The sequence below is a fragment of the Pongo pygmaeus genome, chromosome 10 (assembly GCF_028885625.2).
Source record: "Pongo pygmaeus isolate AG05252 chromosome 10, NHGRI_mPonPyg2-v2.0_pri, whole genome shotgun sequence".
Taxonomy (NCBI): Eukaryota; Metazoa; Chordata; class Mammalia; order Primates; family Hominidae; genus Pongo; species Pongo pygmaeus.
This window is the reverse complement of record NC_072383.2, coordinates 119,537,681-119,565,148: the sequence shown is the minus strand read 5'-3', so window position 1 is coordinate 119,565,148 and position 27,468 is coordinate 119,537,681. Positions and strand designations below refer to the sequence as shown.

The following is a 27,468-nucleotide window of genomic DNA, read 5'->3' as shown; positions in this document are numbered from 1 at the left end:
AGTTAGAAAAATGGAAATGGGGAATTCAGGAGATGCAGGCTTTACCTCATCACCGAGCAAAACCAGTAAAATACTATTAGTGATTCAAATGTAATTGGATAAAAGTCTGATTATTGAGACTTTTGCCATTGGCACAGATTTGGTAGATATTCTGTTACTTTTTAAATTGGGGGGTGGATGACTTTTTAAATTAGGCGGTGGATGTTGTAAACATATACAGAGATGGGATTTTTACATTGATGTCATTTTACATGCTGTAAATATTTACTAATAATAGCTGTAAACCTACCAATTTATTCTTCATGTTAAACTAGCAAATCTCATTTTAATTGTGTTATTTTGTTAATGCTAATTTATACCTTTTTTCCTTCTTAAAGATAAAAACAAAGCTCAGTGGGGTTTATAGAAGTCCATTAGACTATAAGCTCCATTAGGACTCACTGCATGTGATTTAAATTTTTTTCCTCTTATTTCTCTAGGGCCTATTCCCTGGTGGATTCCAGTCAAGTGTCTACATTTCTGATTTCCATTCTTCTTATAGTCTATGGTAGTTTCAGGTAAGATGTTCTCAAATGGGGTTGATTTAAGTTGGAGGTGGAAGAAGGAAGCATTGTTCTGAAAGTGCTGGTACCAAAACTTACTCTGTGAAGAAAAACAGGACTTCGGCAGAAATTGACTGAGAATAGAGAGTTCTGCTATTTGTTCTTTAATTGGCTGCTGTTAAACACTTCTTCATTGTGCTTATGAGTTTAGCATGTTAATGCTTTCATGTAAAAACTAATTGCTTAAAATGCTGGTTCTGAAATTAATCACCTAATGCACTCTTTATTGAGAAGGTTAAGGAGAGAGTCTTTGACAATGATTCTAGAATCTCAAAGAGAACAAAGAGTTTAAATGGAAGGACAATTTGAAATATGAAAAAAAATTACTAAATATCCATGTAATAGTGTAATAGAATGACAAAGAGAACATTTCATGTTTTTTTTTCCTAACCAAAAATGAAAGTATAGTCACATAACTTTAGTAGGCTTACAAAGACCAGGGAAACCAAAGTAAAACTGTACCCAGGATGCTAATAAAGTTCTTAATCTTTGGCCGGGCACAGTGCCGTATGCCTATAGTCCCAGCACTTTGGGAGGCTGAGACAGGAGGATTGCTTGAGCCCAGGAATTCAAGACTAGCCTGGGCAACATAGCAAGACCCCGTCTCTACAAAAAATATTTTTTAAAGAAATTAGCCAGGCATGGTGGTAGTGCCTGTGGTCCCAGCTACTCAGGAGGCTGAGGCAGAAGAAGGATCACTTAAGCCCAGGAGACTGAGGATACAATAAGCTATGATCACACTGCTGCACTCCAGCCTGGGCAACAAGAGCCAGACTATGTCTCAAAAAAAAAAAAAAATTATGTTGTCCTAAAATGCTTGTAAGTAAGTAGATTATGTCCTTGCGGAAATTTACATCATATTTTTCTTAATCCAAAGGCTTGACATCCAAGGTTGAGCCATACAAAATTGCTGATGGTTAACTATTAATATTTTGGCCCACAGAAACAATTTCATATGGTTCATCTTACTATTAATAGGGTTGTGCATTGTAGCATTACCAGGTATTCTCTCTGATAACCTTGGAGATGCTGAGACTAGATCCTGCTGAGGTTCTCATCTCAGCAGGCAGCCGTAGGAATAGGAGGGAAAATGTAAACACTAGACACACACTCCCTTTTTCCACTATTCTCAGTCGAGAGGAACTTTAATGGTTGTATAACTCAAATAGTTTAGTGGCTTATGAACCTACCAAAAAATGCTGCTTGAGGAATTATAAGTTGAGAACTTGAAAGGAAGTAATAGGGATAAGTGAAATACCCAGGCATAAAGATTTTTAACTATGCAGTGTTATATCTGAATTTTAATGGCTACTTTGTAAAATCACAGACTTGCAGTCTTTACCTCAGTACTAAGTAGAACAAGTAAAATATTATGGGTAATTTCAGTATACACCGATAAAAGTTTTTTTTTTTTGAGACGGAGTCTTGCTCTGTCACCCAGGCTAGAGTGCAGTGGCATGATCTGGGCTCACTGCAAGCTCCACCTCCCGGGTCCACGCCATTCTCCTGCCTTGGACTCCCGAATAGCTGGGACTACAGGCGTCTGCCACCACGCCCGGCTAATTTTTCGTATTTTTAGTAGAGATGGGGTTTCACCATGTTAGCCAGGACGGTCTTGATCTCCTGACCTTGTGATCCACCCGCCTTGGCCTCCCAAAGTGCTGGAATTACAGGCGTGAGCCACCATGCCTGGCCAAAAGTTTTAATCACTGAGATGTCTACTGAGAACTCCAGATTCATAACCACTCTCAGAAGCATTAATCAAACCAGAGGAACTTAAAACCTTATCAATGTAATGTTGATATTTTTCATCTCTACCCTGTGGACAAGTATTTGATTTTTTTCCCTTTGAGTATATAATGCATTAATATTTCAAAGGACTTTGCAATTAAACACAGAAGAAGCCATCTTTAGACTCACAACCCTAATACTACTTTCAGTAGTGCAGACTACCTTCCATTTGGCATATGTTTATATACTGTGTACATTTTCATAGTTGAAATCATTTATATTCTGATTCTTTGCACCAGACAAATATTTTCTACAAATTATCTTCATATTGTTTTAGTAATTTGACATTTCTTTGTGTTACTCATCTTATTCCACTCTTGTTGGACAAGTGGGCTGTTAAAGTGATGATAGCTTTATGGAGTATTTGCTTTTATTGAATTATATCACCAAGATAGATATCCAGAAGTGGAAATACTGCGACAGAGAGTATGAAATGGCTCTTACTACATATTACTGTATTGTTTTTCTGAAGGGCTATATCATTTTAGGATTGAGCAAATTTTAAACCAAATTTTATGTAATAAGTGTATCATAGAATTATATAGATGGAAAGGATTTCTCTGGTAAACCTCCCTGTTTACAAATGAGGAAACTGGCCAGGCGTGGTCCCTCACACCTGTAATCCCAGCACTTTGGGAGGCTGAAGCAGGCAGATGCCCTGAGCCCAGGAGTTCAAGACCAGGCTGGGCAACATGGTGAAACCCCATTTACCAAATACGCAAAAATTAGCTGGGCATGGTGGCGCTACCCGGGAGGCTGGGAGGAATGTTTGAGCCCAGGAGGTGGAGGTTGCAGTGAGCAGTGATCATACCACTGCACTCCAGCCTGGGTATCAGAGTGAGACCCTGGTTCAAAAAAATAAAAAAAAAAGAAAAAGAAACTAAGAAACTGAAGCCCAAAATGAAAATGTTGATGTAACTTGACAAAGATTACACAACCAATTGGTAACAAAGTCTGGATTGAAGCAGTTTTCAGGACCTCCAGCTCAGAACCTTTTTATCTTTTATACTTTAATAAGGCATTTCTGCAAAAAGTAAATCATGATGCCTTTAATTATACATTTAAATTGAACTTGCTGAATAAGTTGGTGTTTTTTCCTCTTCTGTTTTATGGAAGAGATTTATGTAATTTTGTCTTTAAATGTTTGATGGGATTCACCAGTGAAGCCATCTAAAGCTGCGTTTCTCTTTGTGGGAAGATATTTTTGGTTTTTGTTTTTTTCCTGCTGAGTTCACCACCTTTCCCTTTCTCTTTTTCTTTCTTTTTTTTTTTTTTTTTTTTTTGAGTCGAAGTTTCGCTCTTGTTGCCCAGGCTGGAGTACAGGGCACAATCTCTGCTCCCTGCAACCTCCGCCTCCCAGGTTCAAGCGATTCTCCTGCCTCAGCCTCCCGAGTAGTTGGGATTACAGGCATGTGCCACTATGCCCGGCTGATTTTTGTATTTTTAGTAGAGACGGTGTTTCTCCATGTTGGTCAGGCTGGTCTCGAACTCCTGACCTCGTGATCTGCCCGCCTCGGCCTCCCAAAGTGCTGGGATTACAGGCATGAGCCACCGATCCCGGCCTCCCATTTTCTTTATAATCGTTAGGGGCCATTTTTTTATTATGGTAAAATATATATAACATAAAATGTACCATTTAAACCATTTTTTAGTGTACCGTTCAGTGACAGGTAAGGGCTTTCTGAAACACATTGTCTTTTTATTATAGCCATTCCAGTAGTAAGGTGTGAAGTGGTATCTCATAGTGGTTTGGGTTGTATTTCCCTGATATTAGGATGTTGAAAAGTTGATGAGCATCTTTTCCTGTGCTTATTAACCATCTGTTTATCTTCTTTGGTGAAATGTCTAGTCAAAAATTCTCTCTCAGTCATATGATTTGCAACTATAAATTTTTCCCAGTCTCTGGCTTGCCTTCTCATTTTCTTAATAGTGTCCCTTGGAATATAAACATTTTAATTTTGTTAAAACCACTTTACCAATTTCACATTTTATGGATCATGCTTTTGATGATGTGCCAAAAGCATGATCCATAAAATGTGAAACTGGTAAATTGGTACGTGGGTACAAGGATTTTCTCCTACATTTTCTTTCTTTCTTTCTTTCTTTTTTTTTTTAAAATGAAGTCTCACTCTGTCACCCAGGCTGGAGTGCAGTGGTGTGATCTCAGCTCGCTGCAAGCTCCGCCTCCTGGGTTCACGCCATTCTCCTGCCTTGGCCTCCCGAGTAGCTGGAACTAGGCACCCGTCACCACGCCCAGCTAATTTTTTGTATTTTTTAGTAGAGACGGGGTTTCACCCTGTTAGCCAGGATGGTCTCGATCTCCTGACCTCATGATCCGCCCGCCTCAGCCTCCCAAAATACTGGGATTATAAGCGTGAGCCACCACGCCTGGCTCTCCTACATTTTCTTTAAGAAGTTTTATAGTTTTGCTTCTTACATTTAAAATTATGATTCATTTTGAGTTAATTTTTATGTATGGCATGAGGTACAAATTTAATTTCATCTTTATAAACGTGGTTATCCACTTGTCCAGTACCATTTGTTGAAAAGACTATACTTACCCATTGAATTACCTTGGCACCGTTGTCAAAAATGCATTGCTGACATGGTGGCAATGCACCTGTAATCCCAGCGACTCGGGAGCTAAGGTGGGAGGATCACTTGAGCCCCAGGTGTTTGGGGTTACGGTGAACTATGATCGCACCACTGCACTCAAGCCAGGGTGACATAGCAAGACCCTGTCTCTTAAAAAAAAATCAACCATAAAAGTAAAGATAGTTATTAGGTCTGGTCTGTATGTCTCTTCTTATGCCAGTGCCAATGTCTTGATTGTTGTCGCGTTTAAAGTAAGTGTTGTTCTTTTACAAATTTGTCTGGCTACTCTGGATCCTTTGCATTTCCATATAAATTGTAAGTTCAGCAGGTCAGTTTCTACCAAAAAAAAAAAGGCTGCAGGGATTTCGATAGGCATTGTGAATCTATAGATCAGTTTGAGGAAAATTGCTATCTTAATGATGTTCACTTCCAGTCCATGGATGTGGAATGTGTCTCCATTTATTTAGATATTCTTTAATTTAGATATTTTAGATATTCTTTAATTTCTATTAAGTGTTTTGTAATTTTCAGTGTGCAAGGCTTGCACTATTTTGTTAAATTTATTCCCAAGTATTTTTTTACTTTTTGATGTTATTTTTGATGAATTTTTTTTCTTCATTTTGGATTGTTCATTGCTAAGTATATAAAATTACAATTGATTTTTGTGTATTGACCTCAAATACTGTAGCTTTGCTGAACTCATTTATTAGTACTGGTAGTTTTTTGTCTATGATTCCTTAGAATTTTCTGCACATAGGATGATGTGGTCTGCAAATAAAGGTAGTTTTGCTGCTGCTTTCAATTCTGAAAGACTTTGTCTTTTTCCCCTTTTCTCCCTTATTGTACAGTGTTGAATAGAAGTGCCAAAGGCACACATCCATCCTTGCCCTGTTCCTAATCCCTCAGGGAAAGCATTTCCCGTTAAGTATGTAGTTAGTTGTACATTTTTCATATATGCCCTTTATCAGGTTGAAGAAATTTCTCTTATTTCTAGTTTGTGGAGAGTTTTATCATGAATGGGTATTGGATTTTATCATGTGTTTTTATGCTTCTATTGAGATGATCCTGTGGTTTTTGTCCATTCAATTTATATAGTGTATAACTTTTATACACTATATAAAAGTTATAAAATATATAAATTTTAACAGCTTTATTGAGATATAAATACCATAAAGTTTGGTCACTTAAAGTATACAATTCAGTGGGTTTTAGTTTATTTACAAAATTGTTCAGCCATCACTGTAATCCAATTTTAGCACATTATCATCCCAAAAGAAAATTTGTACCAGTTAGCAGTCATTCCTATTCCTCTTTCCCTACCCACCAGCCCTAGGCAACCATGAATCTACCTTTTATCTCTATAGATTTGCCTGTTCTGGACCTCTCGTATAAGTGGCGTCATACAGTATGTGACCTTTTGTTACTGGCTTCTTTCACTTAGCATGTTTTTGAAGTTTATCTGTGTTGTAGCATGTTATCAGTATTTCATTCCTTTTTATTGCTGAATAATACTCTCTTTTGTTTTTCCATTCATTGGTTGATAGACGTTTGGGTTGTTTCCCTTTTTTGGCTTTTATTAATAATGTTACTGTGAACATTTGTGTACAAGTTTCTGTGTGGACATAACATATTTATTGCCCTCAAGCAGATACCTAGTAGCAGAATTGCTGGGTCTAATGGTAACTCTTTAGTCTTAACATTTTAAGAAATGCTTCTGTTTTCCAAGGTGGCTATGCTATTGTACATTCCCACTAGCAATGTATGAGGGTTCCAGTTTCTCCACTTTCTTCACCAACACTTGTTATTATCTATCTTTATGATTATAGCTATTCTACTGTTCTGGTGGGTATGAAGTGGTACCTCATTATAGTTTTGGTTTGCATTTTCTTAATGCCTACTGATGTTGAGCATCTTTTCATGTGCCCATTTGCCATCTATGTTTCTTCTTTGCTGTCTTTTCAACTCTTCTGTCCATTTTTAAATTGGGTTTTCTTATTCTTGTTGAATTTTGAGAGTTCTTTCTTTATTGTGAAAATGGGTTTTTTTTAATAAGTGCCTCTGGGTTTGTCTTTTCACTTTCTGTATGCTTATAATTGTTATCTACTTCTTGACTTTTATAAAATGTTCCTCTTTATCTCTAGTAACAGTTTCTGTCTTAACATTGCTCAAAAAAGGCTATTTAGATTTTCTTGAGTTAGTTTTTGGTCATTTGTTTTATAACTTTAGAGTAACTAGTTCCTTTTTTATAAAGGCAAGCACCTACCAATGCTTTCTTAGGTAATGAGGGCAGTTCATTTACTTATACCCAAACCTACTCTATGAAGACGACATCAGGTTAGTAAGCCTGCAGAGATACTGAGTTCTTTAATAAGAACTATACTTGATATGATTGTGATGCCCTTCATTCTAAGTGCATATAATTGTAGTTAGACCAGGGTTCACCAGAACAAGTGTCACTATGGTTCACAATTGTCATGATGTTCTAATTGTGTGTAATACATTTATTATCTTTTGAGCTACCCTTTTTGTCATTCCATAACTCGTCCTACTTGAAGAAAACATCATACACAGAAGCCTGAACTTGTTAGATGACGTAGGGAATGATTTTGTCCATTGCAGCGTGTGTAGACAAGTTTTTTTATATATTTAAGAATTTCATCAATTCACTATTAAATGTTCAATTTATAAAACCACTAAGTTTTCTAGGAACACATATTTAACTTAACCTAAGTTTAACCATGTAGTGTTTACCTTGAACCAGTGAGTCCCTGCTTCATTGTACTCACTCTCAATAGTAGGATTATCAAAAAACACTTCCTTTTTAAAATTTTTTATAAATGAAAATTTTATTATTTTTTCTTTTTTTCAGTCCTTTCTGGAGCTGAGAAAAAAATATTCTTAAAATGTTAAGGTTAAAAATTCCAATTTGCTTTTCTCCTCCAGTATTCACAGTGTCCTCAGGTATCAGAATGCAAATGGATGAACGAGTATAACTTTCAATAAACTGATATGCTCTCCCCTCCATTTTGCTTCCTACAATTGTTTATTTGTGCTCTGCACTGCCCGATTTCAGAGCATGTACTAACTTTTGCAAGTTACTTCAAGGAAAGTTAAAATGGGGCCAAAGAAAAGTAAAAGTATGAGTGGAGACAAAATAGAGCCAAAAAAGAAATGTAAAAATGCATACCATAATGCCAGCACCCCTGTTACTAGTGGTTCACAATGACCATCATAAGCTTTGTAGCAGCCAGCTTTAAAAAGAAAGAATGTAAAACTCTTTCAGCTTCCTTCAATCAAAAGAACCCAGTTGTTCAGGTGAATTGCAACTGTTCTTGACCTTAAGATCACAGACTTTTATCCTAATGACCTTCATAAAGAGGATATAACGTTAAGTTTCATTCATCTCACAGTAGGCATTCAAATAAGTGTTTGTTGAATGAATTATAGTACCTTCAATGTAAGTTGGTGGCATTGCATTAAAATGTGTTTCAGCAAAAGCGGTTTTTCCAAAATTGAAGGTGCACAGTGGGCAACAGGATGTTGTGGTTTAGATAACCATCTTACTGGTAAGTGTGGTCTTAGCACAGGTTATATTTTGGAATATCTGGAGAAGTGAATGGGCTGTTAATTCTTAAACTGGTTATTCTTGAATGTTGATCTGTTAATAAATATTGATAGCAGACCAGGCACGGTGGCTCACGCCTGTAATAATCCCAGCACGTTCGGAGGCCAAGGTGGGAGGATCACATGAGGTCAGGAGTTCCAAGACCAGCCTGGCCAACATGGTGAAACTCCGTCTCTACTCAAAATAAAAAAATTAGCCAGGCGTGTTGATGCATGCCTGTAATCCCAGCTACTCAGGAGGCTGAGGCAGGAGAATCGCTTGAACTGGGAGGCAGAGGTTGCAGTGAGCCGAGATTGCGCCACTGCACTCCAGCCTGGGCCACAAACTGAGTGAGACTCCATCTCAAAAACACACACACACACACACACACACACACAGCAACTGAGTGAGACTCCATCTCAAAAAAAAAAAAAAAAAAAAAACACACACACACACACACAGCAGCAGCAGCCCAGAAATGTATTCTGTTGCCAGCTAAATACAGACCTAGTTGTCTTAACAGCACTCATGGTGCATTCGTATTTTTATCACTACCAAGGAACCTAATAAGACCTAAATATAAGCCCATGTTTCCCCTTGTCCTGAGTCAGGCAGTGGAAGTTCCTAAAGGCAGGCCTAGAATCTTCCTCAGAAAATCCTTTTTAATCCACTCTAGGACATAAAGAAATGAGTAGTTGATTTCCTAAAGTTCTGTTCCTTGCAACTGAATTAATTCTAGCCTGAAACAAATTTAGGGCAAATATAACCAGATCTCTACCTCAGCCACACTAAAATCTTATTAAGGCACTCACAGAATATTAATCTACTACTTGATATAGTGTCTGTAATAAATTTCATGTGAAATGTACATCAAAGTGACCAAAACACCAAACTGAAATTTATACTTACACCCAATTTAAAGTTGAAGAATGTTGATGAGTTGTCATTCTAACTGACACTAATTAGCTGACAGGGTCAGTGGCCATCTGGACCTCACCCAGTTCAAGGCTAAACCATATCATTCACCTGTAAAGGCTGCTGGTCTTAATATTTCTCTGTAGTAAGACAGCTTATGTGCAGCTCATCTAAAAATGATACCAGATCAAGTTTACTTGGGGAGAAATACTCTGTAGGTTTTTTTTGTTTGTTTTTATGAGAAAAAAGGAGTATGTACTGATGTGGAAAGATGTAGTGCGTCAAGCATTGAGCCCATTACTTGGTGTAACAGGGCCAAGGGAAAACTTCTCTGTGCCCCCTGAATCCTCGCTGAAAAATCCACTGACAAATAGCAGATTAATCGAAAAGGCATACAGATTTGTTAATGTGCACAAAAGTCTTACAAAATATAAGATCTGAAAAAAAAAAATGGCCAGATGGCTGATGCTTTTATACCACCTTGAGGTTACAGAAAGAATGAGGTGTTGGAGTGTGGGGAGACAGGTTATGGTGGTAAATCAGGTTATGATGGTGAGACAGGTTATGGGAGAGAGAGAAGAGGAGGCCCAGCTAGCACAGGTGGTCCTGTCATGTAGATGAAACCTCACAGGTCGCAGCCCTGAGAGAAAATAGATGGAATATGTTTCTTTCTGACCTTCTAAGGTGTCAGATTCTCAATTAATCTTTCCTATGGTCTGGACAAGGTAGGGCCTCCGAGAAATGCCTCCACCTCATCAATGCATATTTTCTCTACAGATGCAAACCTGCCCCACACAGCTTCTCTCAGCTATTCTTGTATTTCCAGCCCTTCTGAAAGCCATCTGAAATATGTCAAAGAAGTATATTTTTGGCTGAAATATTTTTGTTTCCTTCATAATTTTGCCAAGGCAGCAGGCATAAGCTGGGATTTGTGGTCACCCCACTCATGGAGTTTTTCTATGAATCAAAAGAAACATTGCCTGTAAAGCACCTAACACAGTGCCTGACAGTATGAGCTCAATCAAGCTTAGCTGCTATTATCATTTTAACCCTCTGGACGTTCTCAGCTGCTGAGTCAGAGACTGTTTCTTCCTGCCCAGATTCTTAGTCTTTCTTAGTGTAGGTTCTATGTAAGTATCAATAATTGGACATTTGTTTACCTCCTACACCTTGACCCATAACTACTTCCTGTTCAGTCATAGTTGAAGAAAAGACAAAATAATAGCATATAATATGCTATAATTTAGATGGATTTTTTTTCTGTGATGGTAAATGGTTGTCTGTGATGAAAAAGCCATGGGTCAAGTCCTTCTGTTGATCATTTAAACATTGATTTCTTTTTCTTGTTTTGTTTTTTGTTTTGAGACCGAGTTTCATTCTTTTTCCCAGGCTGGAGTGAAGTGGTGTGATCTCAGCTCACTGCAGCTTCCACCTCCCGGTTTCAAGCAGTTTTCTTGCCTCAGCCCCCTGAGTAGCTGGGATTACAGGTGTGCGCCACCAGGCCCAGCTAACTTTTGCATTTTTATTAGAGACGGGGTTTCACCATGTTGTCCAGGCTGGTCTCGAACTTCTAACCTCAGGTGATCCACCAGCCTCAGCCTCCTAAAGTGCTAGGATTACAGGCATGAACCACCACACCTGACCTAAACAAACATTGATTTCAGTACCTAGACTTGCAAATAGCCAGGATACAATTTGGATGGAATGTATATTTATAACATTATATTAACATCATATTATATGTTACTGTATAGCAATAACAAGATTGTGAAGGCAGGTCAAGATGGAAGAGAATGAAGAGTAGTCTTCTGTGAAGATGCAGCAAACTGTTGTAGGTCCAACCTAGTAATCTGATGTCTATGCACTTAATAAATTACCAAATAAGCTAGCTTTGGAGGCAGAGTCTTTTGCAAAGGCTTTATTTAAACAGCTTAAGTTTGCTGTCAGCTGTGCAGTGTGAGTAACTTTACCGGACCCCAGTCATAGTGGCATGGGATCTGCTAAGCCCAGGCCCTTTAATCTTGTTTTATAAAGCTGGAAGATATGAATCTTCCCAGCTTGAGCTAATAGGTAAGGCCCTACTAACTCATTTTGCCCCATTTCTGTTTTGTGCAGTGGTGACCCATGGTCTGCTTCTAACAACCAAACAAGGCTTGGTTTTAGCTAAGCTTATTTGAGGCAGCGAGAAATTCAAGGTCTTCTAATTACACAGAGAACTAAGAAGAATGCTTGCTCTCCTTACCACTCCTCCACCCTCCCCCACCATCTGATAGTACCTCATTCCTGCCTAAGGCTTTCCTGTCCCTGCAGCAGTTCTTGTCAGTTAGATGCTAAGAAAATGGACCAGCTAAAACTGGTTTGAAGTTGACCACTACTTTCTGCTACAGAAGGTCCCCAGCTTACCAATGGTTTGAGTTAATGATGGTTCAACTTAAGATTTTTCCACTTCATGATGGTACAAAGGCAGTGTGATTTCAGTAGAAACCATACTTCAAGTACCTATACAACCATTCTGTTTTTCACTCTCAGTACAGTATTCAGTAAGTTACTTGAAATATTCAGCACTTTATTACAAAACAAGCTTTTGTGTTAGATGATTTTGCCCAACTGCAGGCTAATGTACGTGTTCTGAGCACGTTTAAGGTAGGCTGGGCTAAACTATGATGCTCAGTAGGTTAGATGTATGAATATTAAATGCACTTTGAACTTGAGATTTTTCTGCTTACCCGGGCTTATTGGGATATAACTCCATTGTAAGTCAAGAAGCAGCTGTATTTGAAAAAAGGGGGAAATCTTGCCTTAAAACATCCAGGATGGAGTTATAAATAGTTCTCAACTAATAACAAATTGAAATTGAGTTATATAACCCTTCATCCTGTCCCGCGGGGGGTTCTCAGCACCTATTCTCACTAACCCAGTCTCATGGGAGAGGCTCCGTAGCGGCTGTGCCTAGGGTTAAACCAAAGAGATGACTGGCAACCTTCCAATCCAGAATAGCGATATAATGCCAACAGAAAAAGTAAGAGAAGCTGGCAATCCGTATAGCCCCAAGGGTAGAGATGTAGATAAAAATTCCTGCAAATTTAACCTGCTGTCACCAGATTCTGAGAAGTAGAATATAACAAGCGTAGTTATTGTTATTCCATTCATAAGTGAATTTGAAAAACTCAATTTAAATTAATACGTGTCTTTCCAAAACATGCCCACAGGGAAGGAGAAGTCTTCATGTTCCATTGACTCCAGAGACGTTTCCATTAAATGCATCACCAACCCTAGAGTTTAGCTGCCTGCACTTTGTTAGCTCTGCTGTGCGAAAACATGAATTAAAGCTTAAAAGATCATAGAAGTGAAACCATGTACTAGAAACTACCACAGGTGCGTTGGCAGGGGAAATATATGCAAAATATTACATCTAGTTTGTTGTGGAACTAATTAAAATTAATAGGAAAAAGTTTTTCAGGAGCCAGTTGCCATAGCTATTCCTCTAAGGGTGACTGAGGTATGAGCAGTGAGTGTACGTTTTAATCTCTGCTAATGTGTCTTCCTCTGATGGCTGGAGAAATATGTCTCAAATACTATATATGAATCTTCTAAAATCCAAGGCTTTTTTAAAATTAAAAACCCCCCAGGAAAGCCAACACGTCAGACACCTGACCATATTTCAGAAGAGGAGTCTTAACCATGTTTCAGGGAGGCCACCACATCTGAAAGTCATTGTGTTTTGGTCCTGCTAGGGAACTGTCACCCATTGGGGCTGCTAGGGAACTGTCACCCATTGGGGCTGCCCTCCAGTGGAACAGTTTGCTAAACAGTTCATTGGCCAGATTTATATGAGAATAGGGTGACATATAACTAACCAGTGTCTACTCCATGGATTATCCTCCCCAGACCTCCCATTCTAATTGAGCCTTCCTTGGTACCAGTAACAGAGAAGGGAGTTTTAGTGAATGAAAGTACAGGAAACAAGAGTGGCAGCTAGAGTCAGGCTTAGTAGAGGGGCAAGTCTTTCAAATCCAGTAAGAAATTTTGAGTCATAGAGGTGGGAAACTACGAAGTTAAGATCATTGTCAGTGTGACCTGAGCCCAGTCATTTGGTTAAGTTTCTTCCAGGAAGGATTACGACCTACCTCTTCATTATAGGATAGGATCCTCTGGTTTCCTAAAGAAAGGGATAAAATTCATCAATGTTTCGGTACCCCCGGGGACATGAACAAGAAATTTTAAAAGGCCTTTTCCTTCACTTAAACATCTGCCCAGTTCAGGACCTATTTAAAAGAACTACCTAGAGCCACTTGTACTTCCAGCCAAGATAGAGAAACAGAGACTGAATTACCATCCCACATGAAACAACTTTAAAAACAATAAAAAACATGTAAACCCTCATAACACAGCAGTTTTCAAGATATTTTTCGTCAGACAACAAAGGACTGTATTCCTGAGAGTTGAGGAATAGTTTTCCCATCATAGTTACTTTCCTGTCAAACTATCTTAAGATAGTTTCCACTCATGGTGCAGAGAGAAAGATTTCTTAAGTTGAAGAGATGGAACTAAGAGTCCAAAGAGACGGCTAGAGGCAGCTAGAGTTAATAGAACAGAGTACAAAAGAAAAGAGAGCTGCAAAATGAAAAAACCCAGAGATCTACACAGAATCCTTGAACATTCATCCCAGTTTTTTTGTTTGTTGTTTGTTTGTTTTGAGATGGAGTCTCACTCTGTTGCCCAGGCTGGAGTGCAGTGGCACAATCTTGGCTCACTGCAACCTCTGCCTCCCGGGTTCAAGAAATTCTCCTGCCTCAGCCTCCCGGGTAGCTGGGATTACAGGCACCCACCACCATGCCTGGCTAATTTTTGTGTTTTTAGTAGAGACGGGGTTTCACCATGTTGGCCAGGCTGGTCTCGAACTCCTGACCTTGTGATTTGCCTGCCTTGGCCTCTCAAAGTGCTGGGATTACAGGCGTGAACCACCGCACCCAGCCTCACCACAGTATTTAGTGTATGCATATGTGGAAATCACCTAAGGTGGAGGAAAGAATAATGTGAAAGGATTAGAAGGGAGAGTACCTGTTTCCAAAAGCCTGATTGGAAAAACTTACAATTCATTTGGCATTGGATAGAGTACTCAGATCTTGCCTCAATGATAGAGAATAATTACCCTAGACTGAGCACTGCTTCAGACCCACCTAATAAATCATGGAAACAAAAATAAAGCCAGGTATCTAACAGCATCCCTGATCAAAGCTCAAAATTAATAGGAATAAAAAATATTTAAGGTAAAATTTACAATGTCTAGCATACATGCAGAGATGACCAGACAGGCAAAAAAGAAGGAACACATGACCCAGGATGAGGAAAATAATCAATCAGAACTGACCCAGAACAGACACAGATGTTAGCATGAGCAAAGTACATCAAAACAGATATAATTGTATTCCATATATACAAAAAGTTAGATACATGGAGATTATTTTTATTTTATTTTTTGAGACGGAGTTGCTCTGTCATCCAGGCTGGAGTGCAGCGGCGTGATCTCAGCTCACTGCAACCTCTGCCTTCCGGATTCAAGCGATTCTCCTGCCTCGGCCTCCCAAGTAGCTGGGACTATAGGTTTGCGCCACCATGCCCAGCTAATTTTTGTATTTTCAGTAGAGACAGGGTTTCACCATGTTGGCCAGGCTGGTTTCAAACTCCTGGGATTACAGTCGTGAACCACTGTGCCTGGCCAACATGGAGATTATAAAGAAGAACCAAATCAAACTTTCAGAAATGAAGACAACAGTGTCTGAGATGAAAAATACACTGGATGGGATTAACAGCAATTAGAAACTGCAGAAGAAAAGATTAGTGAACTTGAAGGCACAGCAATAGAAATTAATCCAAAATGAAGTACAGAAAAGAATAATTTTTTTAAACATGAAAAGAGCATAATGGAGCTATCATTGAACATTAGAGAGAAACCTCCAGTGGCCTACTATATGGGTAATGGAGTCCCTGAAAGAGGAGAAAAAAGGGAGGGACAGAATAATACATGGAGAAATAATGGCCAAGTTTTTTCTAAATTTGATGATAATTATAATCTGCAGATTCAAAAGCTTAATGAACTCCAAGCACAAAAAACATGAAGAAAACTACATCAAGACACATAATCAGTAGCTCAAAATGAGTGGTAAAAGAGAATCCCCAAGGCTGCCAAAGGGGGCAAAAAAAGCATGTCAGGTACAGAGGAGAAAAGATGAGGGTGATGTCAGATTTGAAAATACAAGTGAAAAGTCAATGTAATGGTAGCTTTAAAGTACAGGAAGAAAAAACTGTCACTGTAAAATTCTATGGCAAAAATATCTTTTAAAAATGAAGGCAAAGTAAAGATGTTTTCTGACGTACCATACACTACCTGAAAGAATTAATCTCATCACCAGCTGTCTTACACTAAAAAATGTTAAAGGAAGTCTTTTGAGCAGAATGAAAATGGTACCAGCTGTAAATCTGTATTTATACAAGGGAGTTAAGATCACCAGAAATGAACATGCATCAATAAAAGTTTTTTTTCTGATTTACAGTTGTGTAAAAGATAATTGACTGGAGCTGGGCACAGTGGTGTGTGCCTGTAATCCCAGCTACTTGGCAGGTTGAAGCAGAAGGATTGATTGCTCAAGCCCAGATGTTTGAGACCAGCCTGGGCAACATAGTGAGATGAATGAATGAGTGATAATTGACGACATAAACAAACATAATATATTGTGAGGTTTATAAGAGAACATGTAAGAGTTAAATGCATGGCCACAGTAGCACAAAGATTGAGGGAGGGAAATAAGTATAAACTGTTGTAAGGTGTTTATACTATACATGAATGTTACAATATAACCGGAAGGTAGACTGTGTTAAAGATGTACACTATAAACCCTCCAGCAGCCATTAAAATTAAAGAGCAAAGAGTTATAGCTTATAGGACAACAAAGGAGATCAAATTGGATCATAAAAAATGCTATATTAATCCAAACAAAGTCAGGTTAAGGGGAAATAAAATAGGACAAGTAGGATACAAATAGTAAGATGTTAGTCTCAAACTTAATTGTATCACTGATCACATTCAATGAAATTGGTCTACACACCTCTTTAAAACAGCAATTGTCCAGGTGCGGTGGCTCATGCCTGTAATCCCAGCATTTTGGGAGGCCAAGGCAGGCAGATCATGAGGTCAGGAGTTCAAGACCAGCCTGGCCAACATAGTGAAACCCCGTCTCTACTAAAAATACAAAAGTTAGCGGGGTGTGGTGGCATGCACCTGTAGTCCCAGCTACTCGGGAGGCTGAGGTAGGAGAATTGCTTGAACCTGGGAGGCAGAGGTTGCAGTGAGCCAATACGACACTGTTGCACTCCAGCCTGGGTGACAGATTGAGACTCTGTCTCAAAAAATTAAAAATAAAAATAAAACAGCAATTGTGAAATTGAATAAAAAAGCAAGACCCAAATATATGCTGCTTACAAGAAGCACACTACAAAAATAAAGCCAAAAAAGGTTAATCCCTGTTGTCTAGTGGTTAGGATTAAAAAAAAAAATGTTAAAAGTAAAAGGTTGGGAAAAGATATGCTGCTTATACTCATCTACAGAAAGCTGGAATGGCTGTAATTATATAAGACAAAGCAGCTTTCAGAGTAAAGAATACTACCACAGACAAGAAGGTTATTTTGTAATGACAAAGGGGTCAATTAAGCAAGAGAACACAACAATGATAAATGTTTATGTATCTAATAAAAGATCTTCAAAATACATGAAGCAAAAACTGAGAGAACTCCAAGGAGAAATAAATTCACAAATATAGCTGAAGATTTCAGTACCACTCTCAATAACTGATAGAATATGTAGGCAGAAAATCAGCAAAGATACAGTGGATTTCAACAATACTCTTAATCAATTTGACCTAATTGACATTTATAGAATGTTCCATCCAACAACAGAACACATACTCTTCTCAAGTGTATGTGGAATATTTACTAATGCAGACCATATATGGGGACATGAAACAAATCTCAATACATTTAAAAGGATTCAGGTATGAAATCTGATCTGCATTAGCCCAGGCTGCCATGAAATACCCATAGACTGGGTGGCTTAAACAACAAATTTATTTTTTCAGAGCTCTGGAGATTGGAATTCTCAGGTCAGGGTGTCAACATGGTTAGATTCTGTTTTCCAAAGTGTCTGCACCAGTTCACATTCCCACTAGTAGTGTATGAAGGTTCCAGTTTTACATCCTTGTGTCCTTGCCAACACTTAGTTATCTGACTTTTTCATTATAGCCATCCTGCTATGTGTGAAGTGGTTTCTCATGGTGGTTGTTTTGTTTTGAGGAGACAGTGTCTCACCTTGTTGCTCGGCTGGAGTGCAGTGGTGCCATCAGCCTTGACCTCCTGGGCTCAAGTGATCTCCTACCTCAGCCTCCCGAGTAGCTGAGACTGTAGGCACATGCCACCACACCCAGCTAATTCTTTTATTTTTTATAGAGACAAGGTCTCACTGTGTTGCCAACATGGGTCTCGAGTGATCCTCTTGCCTCAGCCTCTCAAAGTGCTGCGATTCCAGGCGTGAGCCACCGCTTCCAGCCAGTTTCTCGTGGTTTTGACTTGTATTTCCCTGATGACTAACAGTGTTGAACATCTTCTCATGGGCTCATTGGCTATTTGTGTATCTTCTTTGAAGAAATGTCTCTTCAGATCCTTTGTTCATTTTAAAATCAGGTTGTCTTTTTTATTATTGAGGTGTAAAAGTTCTTTATATATCCTAGACACAAGTCCCTTATCAGATACATGATTTGCAAAGATTTTCTCCCATCCTGTGGGTTGTCTTTTGACCTTTTTGTTAGTGTCCTTTGAAGCACATAAGTTTTTTAAGTTTTTCTCTGTTTTTTACTCGTGTTTTTGGCATCATATCTAAGAATCTACTCCAAATCCAAGGTCACAGAGATTTACCATGTGTTTTTATCTAAAAGTTGTATAGTTTTAGAAGTCAGTTCCTCTGTCCTACCAGCCACATTTCAGTGATCACATGATGTGGCTAATGTCCACAGCACTTGTCAGTGCAGATAAAGACCTTCATAACGGAAAGTTCTTTTGCAAAAGAAAAACTTTTTTTGAGACAGTCTCACTCTGTTCCCAGGCTAGAGTGCAGTGGCGCAATCTTGGCTCACTGCAACCTCTGCCTCCTGGGGTCAAGCAGTTCTCCTGCCTCAGCCTCCCAAGTGGCTGGAACTACAGGCACACACCACCACGCCCAGCTAATTTTTGTATTTTTAGTAGAGATGGGGTTTCACCATGTTGGCCAGGATGGTCTCGATCTTCTGACCATGTGATCCGCCCACCTGGGGCTCCCAAAGTGCTGGGATTACAGGCGTGAGCCACTGCACCCACAAACACCTTCTTTACAGGAAAATACTAGTAGGAAATTAGCTAAGAACTTGGACAGATAGTTCACAAAAAAAAGAAATAAATGAGCAAGCTTTTGTATACAACATTATTCACTGGTTAAAGAATTCTAAATCAAAGTGACATGCCATTTTTAGTTCCCCAGATTGACAGTGACTACTTCCTTCAGGTCTTGACTCTGAAGTCACTGTCAGTGAGGCCTTCCTGTCCATCCTGTCTAAATTTCAAACCCTAACCCCTGCATTTCCTACTTTTCCTCCTTAGCACCTGCCATGAACACACTGTGTATTGAACTTACTTTTCTGGTCTATTATGTCTCCCCGCTTGAATATAAAATCCAGTCTTGTGTTTGCTATTTATTGTCCCTCTAGTACCTAGAACAGTTCCAGATATAGAAGACACTCAAATTTTTTTTGTTGTTGAATCACAGCTGACAGGGTATAGGGAAATGAGTGCTCTCATACACTGCTAAGAGAGTAAATTGATGCAGCCTTTTTGCAAACAGTTGTGTGGTAGGTAAAAGTCTCAAAATGTGCTTGCCCTTTGACATTTCTCCTTCTAGGTTTTTATCATAAGGAAGTAATTAAGGATATGATATGCTCAGAGATAGGAGTGGAAGATTCAGCTGCATTGGGATGCTTTCATCTGCAGTCAGGAAAACTCTTGAACTGACACATTGGAAGGACTGAAGATTGTTTTTTAAAATGTGACGAGCTATTTTTCAGAGTTGTTCAAAAGAGACCTACTTTCCTAATTCCTTGGCATTTAAAAATATTGTCACATTATGACTTTTCGGACCTTTTTTCGTAAGCAAAACTACAACTTAACTACAAATTTTTTTTCCACAGGTCCCTTAATATGGACTTTGAAAATCAAGATAAGGAGAAAGACAGTAATAGTTCTTCTGGGTCTTTCAATGGCAACAGCACCAATAATAGTAAGATATTTTATGTCAATTAACTTCTGTACATATAGTTTTCTTAATTTGTTTTAAATTAAATTTGTTGTTAAGAAAACATAGTTTTCTTAATTTGGCTATTTCTATACCTCCAGTTAATAATTTACTGGGTTCAAGGATTTATGATTGGTATAAAAAACATTGAATTATACTTAAAATGAGTGAATTTTACGGTATGTAATTGTACCTCAATAGCATTAATAAAAATGTTTGATGTGTTTGATGCTTATGGAAAGATCTGAATTTGAAGTGACTTGATTTGATAATATTAATACATTTATATTGAGATCTGCCATGTACTCAACATTCCGTTAGATCTTTTGAAAGATGCAAAAGTACAAGAGAAATTCTTGTCAAGATGTTTTTTAAGAAGTGCCAAGATATCCAGGCACAGTGTCTCACGCCTGTAATCCCAGCACTTTGGGAGGCCAAGGTAGGCAGATCACTTGAGGTTGGGAGTTCAAGATCAGCCTGACCAACATGGAGAAACCCTGTCTACTAAAAATACAAAATTAGCCCGGTGTGGTGGCGCATGCCTCTAATTCCAGCTACTCCTGAGGCTGAGTATCGCTTACTCCTGAGGCAGGAGAATCGCTTGAACCCAGGAGGCAGAGGTTGCAGTGAGCCGAGATCGTGCCATTGCACTCCAGCCTGGGCAACAAGAGCGAAACTCCGTCTCAAAAAAAAAAAAAAGTGCCAAGATAGAGAGGGCAAATACCTCTTCACCTCCTATGTATGGGGCAAGTACCTTTTTTCAGTGACCCTCACCATAGCCTCAGAATCCCTCTGAACATACAGCTATTATCAGAGGAAGTTCTACAGATGAAATCATTTTGACATCCATGTAGAAAGAGCATAAAGAGACGGGCAAGTCAGGTGAGCAGCAATGGGTCAGATAAGGTTTCTTTAACAAGAGAAGGTGGGTTTGACTTAGTGAGTGTGGATTGGTGGAGAAGTCGTCATTTCAGGTTAGGGGAGCATATAATAACAGGCACAGAGATCACGACCTATAGAACAGGGTAGGGTCGCCACCTAAGAGAGAGGAAATGCTAGAGATCTAATAAAAAGGTAGATCAAATATTGATTGGAGGACCATGGATGTTAAATTGAAAAGAGATCACTTATTATGTATCTTAGCTTCTCCAGTTATTATAGTGCACTGTCAACCTAGTTGTATTTGCCCAGTTTTCACCGGGCACAGGCCCAGTCACATGGGTTTCATTGTCCCTGGCAGTGCCAAACTGGGCATGATAAAGACGGTAAGTAGAATCATTTAAATATAATGAGTCTTTTCTTAAATTTATGACTTGGATCCTTGTATGATATAAAATTCCATACCAGTAGTTATTACCAGTGCAAGGAACCACGTAAAATCTGGTGCAAAATCTGATTTTTAGATTAAATTATTACATAGCAGCTTACCTTCTGTCAACATTTTAAGCCAAATCAGTTTATACTCCTGAAACTCTTTTTAAAAGTCCTGTATTATGTAGCACATATGCAAGTGTTGTTCTTAAACCAAATTATAAATCTACTGTACATTGCATCACAGAAACTAAAAGAAATCTACCTATATTATTATGTCTAAGTTTACCTCAAAAACAAGAAATGGTTGTGTCAGTCCGTACAGTGGAAAGAAGTTACCTGGTAATATAGCTCTTTTTTTTTTTTTTTTTTTTTTTGAGACGGAGTCTTGCTCTGTCATTCAGGCTGGAGTGCAGTGACGTGATCTCGGCTCACTACAACCTCTGTCACCTGGGTTCAGGCAATTCTTCAGCCTCAGCCCCCGAGTAGCTGGGATTACAGGCGCTCGCCACCATGCCTGGCTAATTTTTGTATTTTTAGTAGAGATGGGGTTTCGCACTGTTGGCCAGGTTGGTCTCAAACTCCTGATCTCAAGTGATCCACCCACTTCGGCCTCCCAAAGTGCTGGGATTATAGGCATGAGCCACCGCACCCAGCCAACATAAGCTTTTTTATTTTTTGTTCATGAAGCACAGTCTAAAGAGTGCTAGAATACTTCTTTTTTAAATGCTCTTTTTCTTTTTTTTTTTTTTTTCTTTCTTCTTTTGTTTTTTCGAGACAGAGTCTCACTCTGTCACCCAGGCTGGAGTGCAGAGGTGCAATCTCTGCTGACTGCAGCCTCCGCCTCCCGGGCTCAAGTGATTCTCCTGCCTCCACCTCCTGAGTAGCTGGGATTACAGGCACCCACCACCACACCTGGCTAATTTTTGTATTTTCAGTAGAGATGGGGTTTCACCATGTTGCCCTGGCTGGTCTTGAACTCCTGACCTCAAGTGATCCTCCAGCCTTGGCCTTCCAAAGTGCTGGGATTATAGGCATGAGCCACTGCACCCAGCCTAAATGGTCTTTCTTAACTCTGCCAGCTATGTTGTATTAAATTATCCTTGACAACATTTCTTCAGTGCCTGCTCTGAGCAGTGGATACCAATGGGATAAGGACAGATTAGCATAGACTGCAAAATTCACTTCCTCAAAGAAGAACATAATGAAGAAGCCATTACAAAGATGGCCGACCAGTACTTTATTATGGAATATAAAATTATTATAGATTGAAAGGATGACATGGAAAACAGGATGCATTTATCAAGAATCAAAGAAATAATAGCCAGAAAGATGAACAGAGAAACAGAGAGGTGTAGGTGCTAAGGAGATGGAAGTCCTGGATGATTAACAATGTGGAACCAACTGGGGAGAAGGTTTTAAGAAAAAGAAAGTATAAATTTAGTGTTAAGATTTTGTCAGGAGTGTTTCAGACTGATTGAAGGAGACAGTAATCAGAGAAGTTTTTAAAAGATTGTAGCTGCCCACTCCCAAAATAATAAGAAACAAGGAATTTGTAAAGAGACAGGAGAGTAGGAAAAGTTGTAAGTGTAGCCAGCGTCATTGGTGGGGTACATGGGTGAACGGTTACTCTTATGATTACATGCTTTGAGTATGTCAGAAATGATTCGACTGTCCTTGAGTATAATAGGAGCTAGAAGAAGGAGAAGCATTAAGTGAGACTCGACAGAGGGTTAGATGGGCCGTGTGACTCATGCCCCAAAAAATCAGAACTTAAAAATGGAGAAATCAGTTTGTAATTGAAAGTTTCTCACTGCAGGGTGCCCTAGGGTATTTGACCAAAAGACTGGGTAATTATTACTTCAGATTATAATAATGTTCCACCTATCTGGGCAACTCGAAACACAGAAGAGGAAGAGTTGATCAGGCCTGCCAGGAACTATGGCACTCAACTCATTAGAAAGCAGAAAAGTAAAAGTGAAAAAGTGAAGACAGTAATGAAAAAGCGCTACATGCCCACCACCAGAATAGCTAAAATTAAAAACCTTGACCGTTCCCAGTGTTGATGAGGATGCACAGCAACAACAAAGAACCCTCTTGCGTTATTGGAGAGCGTGCATTAGTAATGAAAAAGCGCTACATGCCCACCACCAGAATAGCTAAAATTAAAAACCTTGACCATTCCCAGTGTTGATGAGGATGCACGGCAACAACAAAGAACCCTCTTGCATTATTGGAGAGCATGCATTAGCACAGTCACTTTGGAAGGCAGTTTGACGTTACCTACTAAAGGTGACAGTATAAACACCCTTGGACCCAGCAGTGTCACTCCTAGTTATATATCCAACAAATACATGTGCATCAAGTCATGTGCAAGAGTGCCTAGAGCAGCAGCATTTGTAATAACCAAAAAATTGGAAACAACCCAAATGTCAACCATAGAATAGATAAATAAATTTTACTGTATTCATACAGTGAAAACAAGTGAACTGCTATAGCTACATAAAACAGCATGGATAATTCTCCCAAATAACGTTGAGTGAAAGAAGCCAGACACAAAAGAAAACTACATAACTCAATGTATATAAAATTTAGGAAACAGGCAAAATAGTATTTAAGGATGCATGCTTGGGTGGAAAACATGTGTCATAAAAGTCAGGATAGTGGTTCCCTTCAGGAGAATGAGAGAGAGAGAGTAGTGATTGAGAGGGACACAAAGGAAGATTTCTGGGGTTGGTTTGTTTCTTGACTTGAGTGGTATTAAATATGTAATAATTCACTGAACTCTACATTTTTGTGCTTTTCGGGATGTGATGCTTCACCATAAAAAAGGTTAGAACGAAAGTGACAGGAGTGAGGGTGGAGGGCAAGAGTTCCCTCCAGGTCCTCTGATTTCCCGTGACCTTGTTCTAACTTCTGTATCTGCCCCCAAGAAGCCAATATAGAAATTTATTTTCCCGTGGCACATCAGTCCTTCATTTAGTATTAAGTGGAATTTTAAAAAGAAGCCATGTACACCCCCGCCCAGTTATCTGACATCTTAAAGACTTTTACTAAACTTCAGTTATAACTTATTTGAGTTATAAAGATTGATGGAGATTTATAGTTGGGATTCTCATCTTTAGTAGAGGTATACATCTTAATCTCCTTGCTTAGATTGTAAACTTCATGAGATCTGGAAATGACTTTCTTTTAATCCCTCCTGTTGCTTACCGTATAATAAGTGTTCAGCAAATAGTCAAAAGCATCCTTCTTACAGGGAGGTGTAAAATCAGTAATTTTCGTAATAGTTATTGGTTTATTGCTTAGTGTCTATTCCATACCAGACATACATTTAGCCTGTAGCCATGTTCATTGAATGTTAAAAATGATGTTACTGTACAGAATTTTTAATTCCATTACCAAGCCTATTTCCTATGTTGATTTTTGCCTTAAAGATAATGCAACTGCACTTGCATATGTCCTCCCAATTATGGCTACTCTGTTTTGCTTTGCTCAGTTTTGCTTTGTTTTTAAGTTACTGGAGTTTGGCTAAAATTTCTAATTAATTACCTCCTTCCCATTCAAGACCTTTATCTCCAGAACTTTAGGAAATGGAGTACTGAAGTCATGGACATTGTTTTAGGTAGCATATTGTCAGGAACTAAAGGCGCTTTACTTGCCCTGTGACATTGCCTCCTGGTTCAAAAATCTGTGGTTTAAAAAAAAAAAAAAAATCTGTGCATTCTATCTAATATGCCAGAAAGGTCCTTTGTATTCAGTTTTGCATTTAATTGCAGACTGAACTTTTAAAATTTAGCATTTATTATAAACAAATGCATCTCTTACATACCTCACCACTACAGTCTTTATTCTAGCTAGCCATTTAATTTTCTGTTCATACTTTGAATCAGTATAATCTGTCTATAGACTCCATGATGCTTTGTTCCCATGATAAAGTTATTTATCTGAGAAACCATTATTTTCTGTAGTGAAAGGCACTGAAAATCTGTAGCTTCCTCTAGCAGTTCTTTGAACTACAGTAGAGCACTTACATTTAAAAACTATTTAGGTAAAATTTAGTTAGAGATTTCATAGAGTTTTGTCTCATGGATACACTTCCCGAAGTGATCCGTGGGCCAAGCTGAATGGATTTGACTAGGGTCAGGACAGACTGCTTCCAAGATAATTTCTGTTTGTCATGACACATAGTTCACTTTTCCTAAATTGAATTGTCCTATTCCTAAGTGAATTACTTCACCTAGTCCCTGAGAAGCATTTTGTTTTATAGATTTAGTCAATCAAAAACCCTAAATAACTCTTTTGGGGACAGGCAAATTTAAATACCTAAGAGAAATTTTGTTGATCATTGCAACCCTTTGTGTCTTGCTATGTTTATCCTGGTTACATATTTTATTTGTGGCCTTAATATAATGAAGAGACTTTTCCTTTTTTTTTTTTTTTTTTTTTGCCTTAGACTCCTGGGCTCAAGTGATCTTCCCATTTCAGCCTCCCAAGTAGCTGGGATTACAGACATGAGCCACCACACCCAGCCTTTTTCTTCTATTATTTCGTATTATAGATCATATGAAGATTTCTTTGATTCCTTTTGTGCACTTTTATGACATCTCAGTAGAGTTAATTTGGAAGTGAGACAAGATAAAACTGGTAATTTTTTTTCATTCAGTGGTTATTGGAGTTTGCCATGTTTTCCTTCTCTACCAAAACTACTCTATTAATGGTTCTCAACCCTAGATGCAAAATACAGTTTTGTGAGGAGTTTTTAGTTGGGCCTAACCCCTGTGATTTCATTTAATTTGTCTGGGATTGGACCTGGGCTTTGTAATTTTTTTAAAACTCTAATGGGAAGCCAAGAATTGAGAACCCTTGTGCTCAATCCTACTCTAGCCCAAGAGATTATTTTCCCCCATTCATCTCCTATTCTGGTACCTTAAAATGTTCCCATAAAATAAAAAAAATTTTTTTTTGTAAATATTAATAGATAGAAACGGGGGTCTCGTTGTGTTGCCCAGGCTGGTCTTGAACTCCTGGTCCCAAGCCATCCTTCCACTTCAGCCTCCCAAGGTCCTGGGATTACAGGTGTGAGCTACCACATCTGGCCAAATAAAATTTTTCTGACTTGCTGTTTTCAGCTATGGCTTTTTGTCCTCCTCCTCCCCCTGTCAGCCAAGTCAGTTCTCAACTATTAGGAACAATGGGAAAGAGTGAAAATGAGTACCTTAAACCCATAGGTGATGAGAAGTCCTTTTAGTCAATGGGTTTAAACCACCTCTTTTACCAAACCTATATTCAAGACCACAGATTTACCCAAATGGACTAATCTGGGTTTTTACTACCTCTTAATGTTCTCAATGGTGGTTTGGATCCTGTCATCCAGATGGTTAACACCAGGAGGTAGTAGTTCACTTCAACAGATATTCTTGAGTGTCTGCTGTAATGAAAGGCACCATGAAGAGAACAAGGAGCTCATAATCTCGTTGGGAAAGAAAGACTCGTAGGGCCTGGATAATCCATGCCCTACATATAATCCGTAGAACTGTCTGCATTTTTGCAAGTTAATGTATATTAAGTGCATAGGCACAGTGCCTGGTGCATAATAAGTTATTAATCTGTCTGTTTTTCTCTTTCAGGCATCCAAACAATTGACTCTACCCAGGCTCTGTTCCTTCCAATTGGAGCATCTGTCTCTCTTTTAGTAATGTTCTTCTTCTTTGACTCAGTTCAAGTAGTTTTTACAATATGTACAGCAGGTAAATATGAGTTTCTCTGTCTAGTCTTAACATACTAAAAGAAAAATTTTTCACCTTTATCATTGTTCAAAAATTAAGATTTATATACCATGTCATGTAAGTTTTTCCTTATACATCTTGGCTTCGCCTTCTCTGTCTCAACCATGCCGCCCTTCCCCAACTCCTCCTTGAACTGCTTGATCCACGTCATCTGTTGAGACCTGCCCACACAATCTGAAAGAAAGGCTGGAGACGTGAAAGTGCAGGAATTCTATGACACCAGAGCAGTATTGCTGTGATTTGGCTGTGGCACTTTTTCTAGATTACCAGAAGGTTGAGCTTGGCATAGAGGCCATTGTCAGCCTCTACCCACGTTCTTGCAGGTAGAAACATGGATAGCTAATCAAAGTGATTGGACTGTCAGCTCTTTGATGTGTTTTCAAGCTAAGCATTGATGGAAATGTAAAAAAAAAAATCAGCAAAATGCTACAAGACTTGTTAGGAGGTCATCCGCTGGCCTGCTGTTTATCTTTTAGAAAACTTACCTATGCT

The 27,468-nt window shown here is 38.7% G+C and overlaps 1 protein-coding gene across 2 annotated transcripts in view; it reads left to right on the top strand.

Moving 5' to 3' along the window:
* Positions 1 to 27,468, top strand: part of SPPL3 (signal peptide peptidase like 3) — a 139,937-nt gene that overhangs the window by 92,190 nt on the left and 20,279 nt on the right. The window contains exons 1-4 of one of the 2 annotated variants that reach the window (XM_054442720.2): positions 489 to 557; positions 12,717 to 12,882; positions 19,773 to 19,861; positions 26,818 to 26,937. In XM_054442720.2, coding sequence (XP_054298695.1) covers positions 19,783 to 19,861; positions 26,818 to 26,937 — 199 coding nt within the window. In that variant the 5' untranslated portion in view covers positions 489 to 557; positions 12,717 to 12,882; positions 19,773 to 19,782. Of the gene's footprint in view, positions 1 to 479; positions 558 to 12,716; positions 12,883 to 19,772; positions 19,862 to 26,817; positions 26,938 to 27,468 lie in introns of those variants that run through there. The other variant, XM_054442719.2, reaches the window with a different exon arrangement.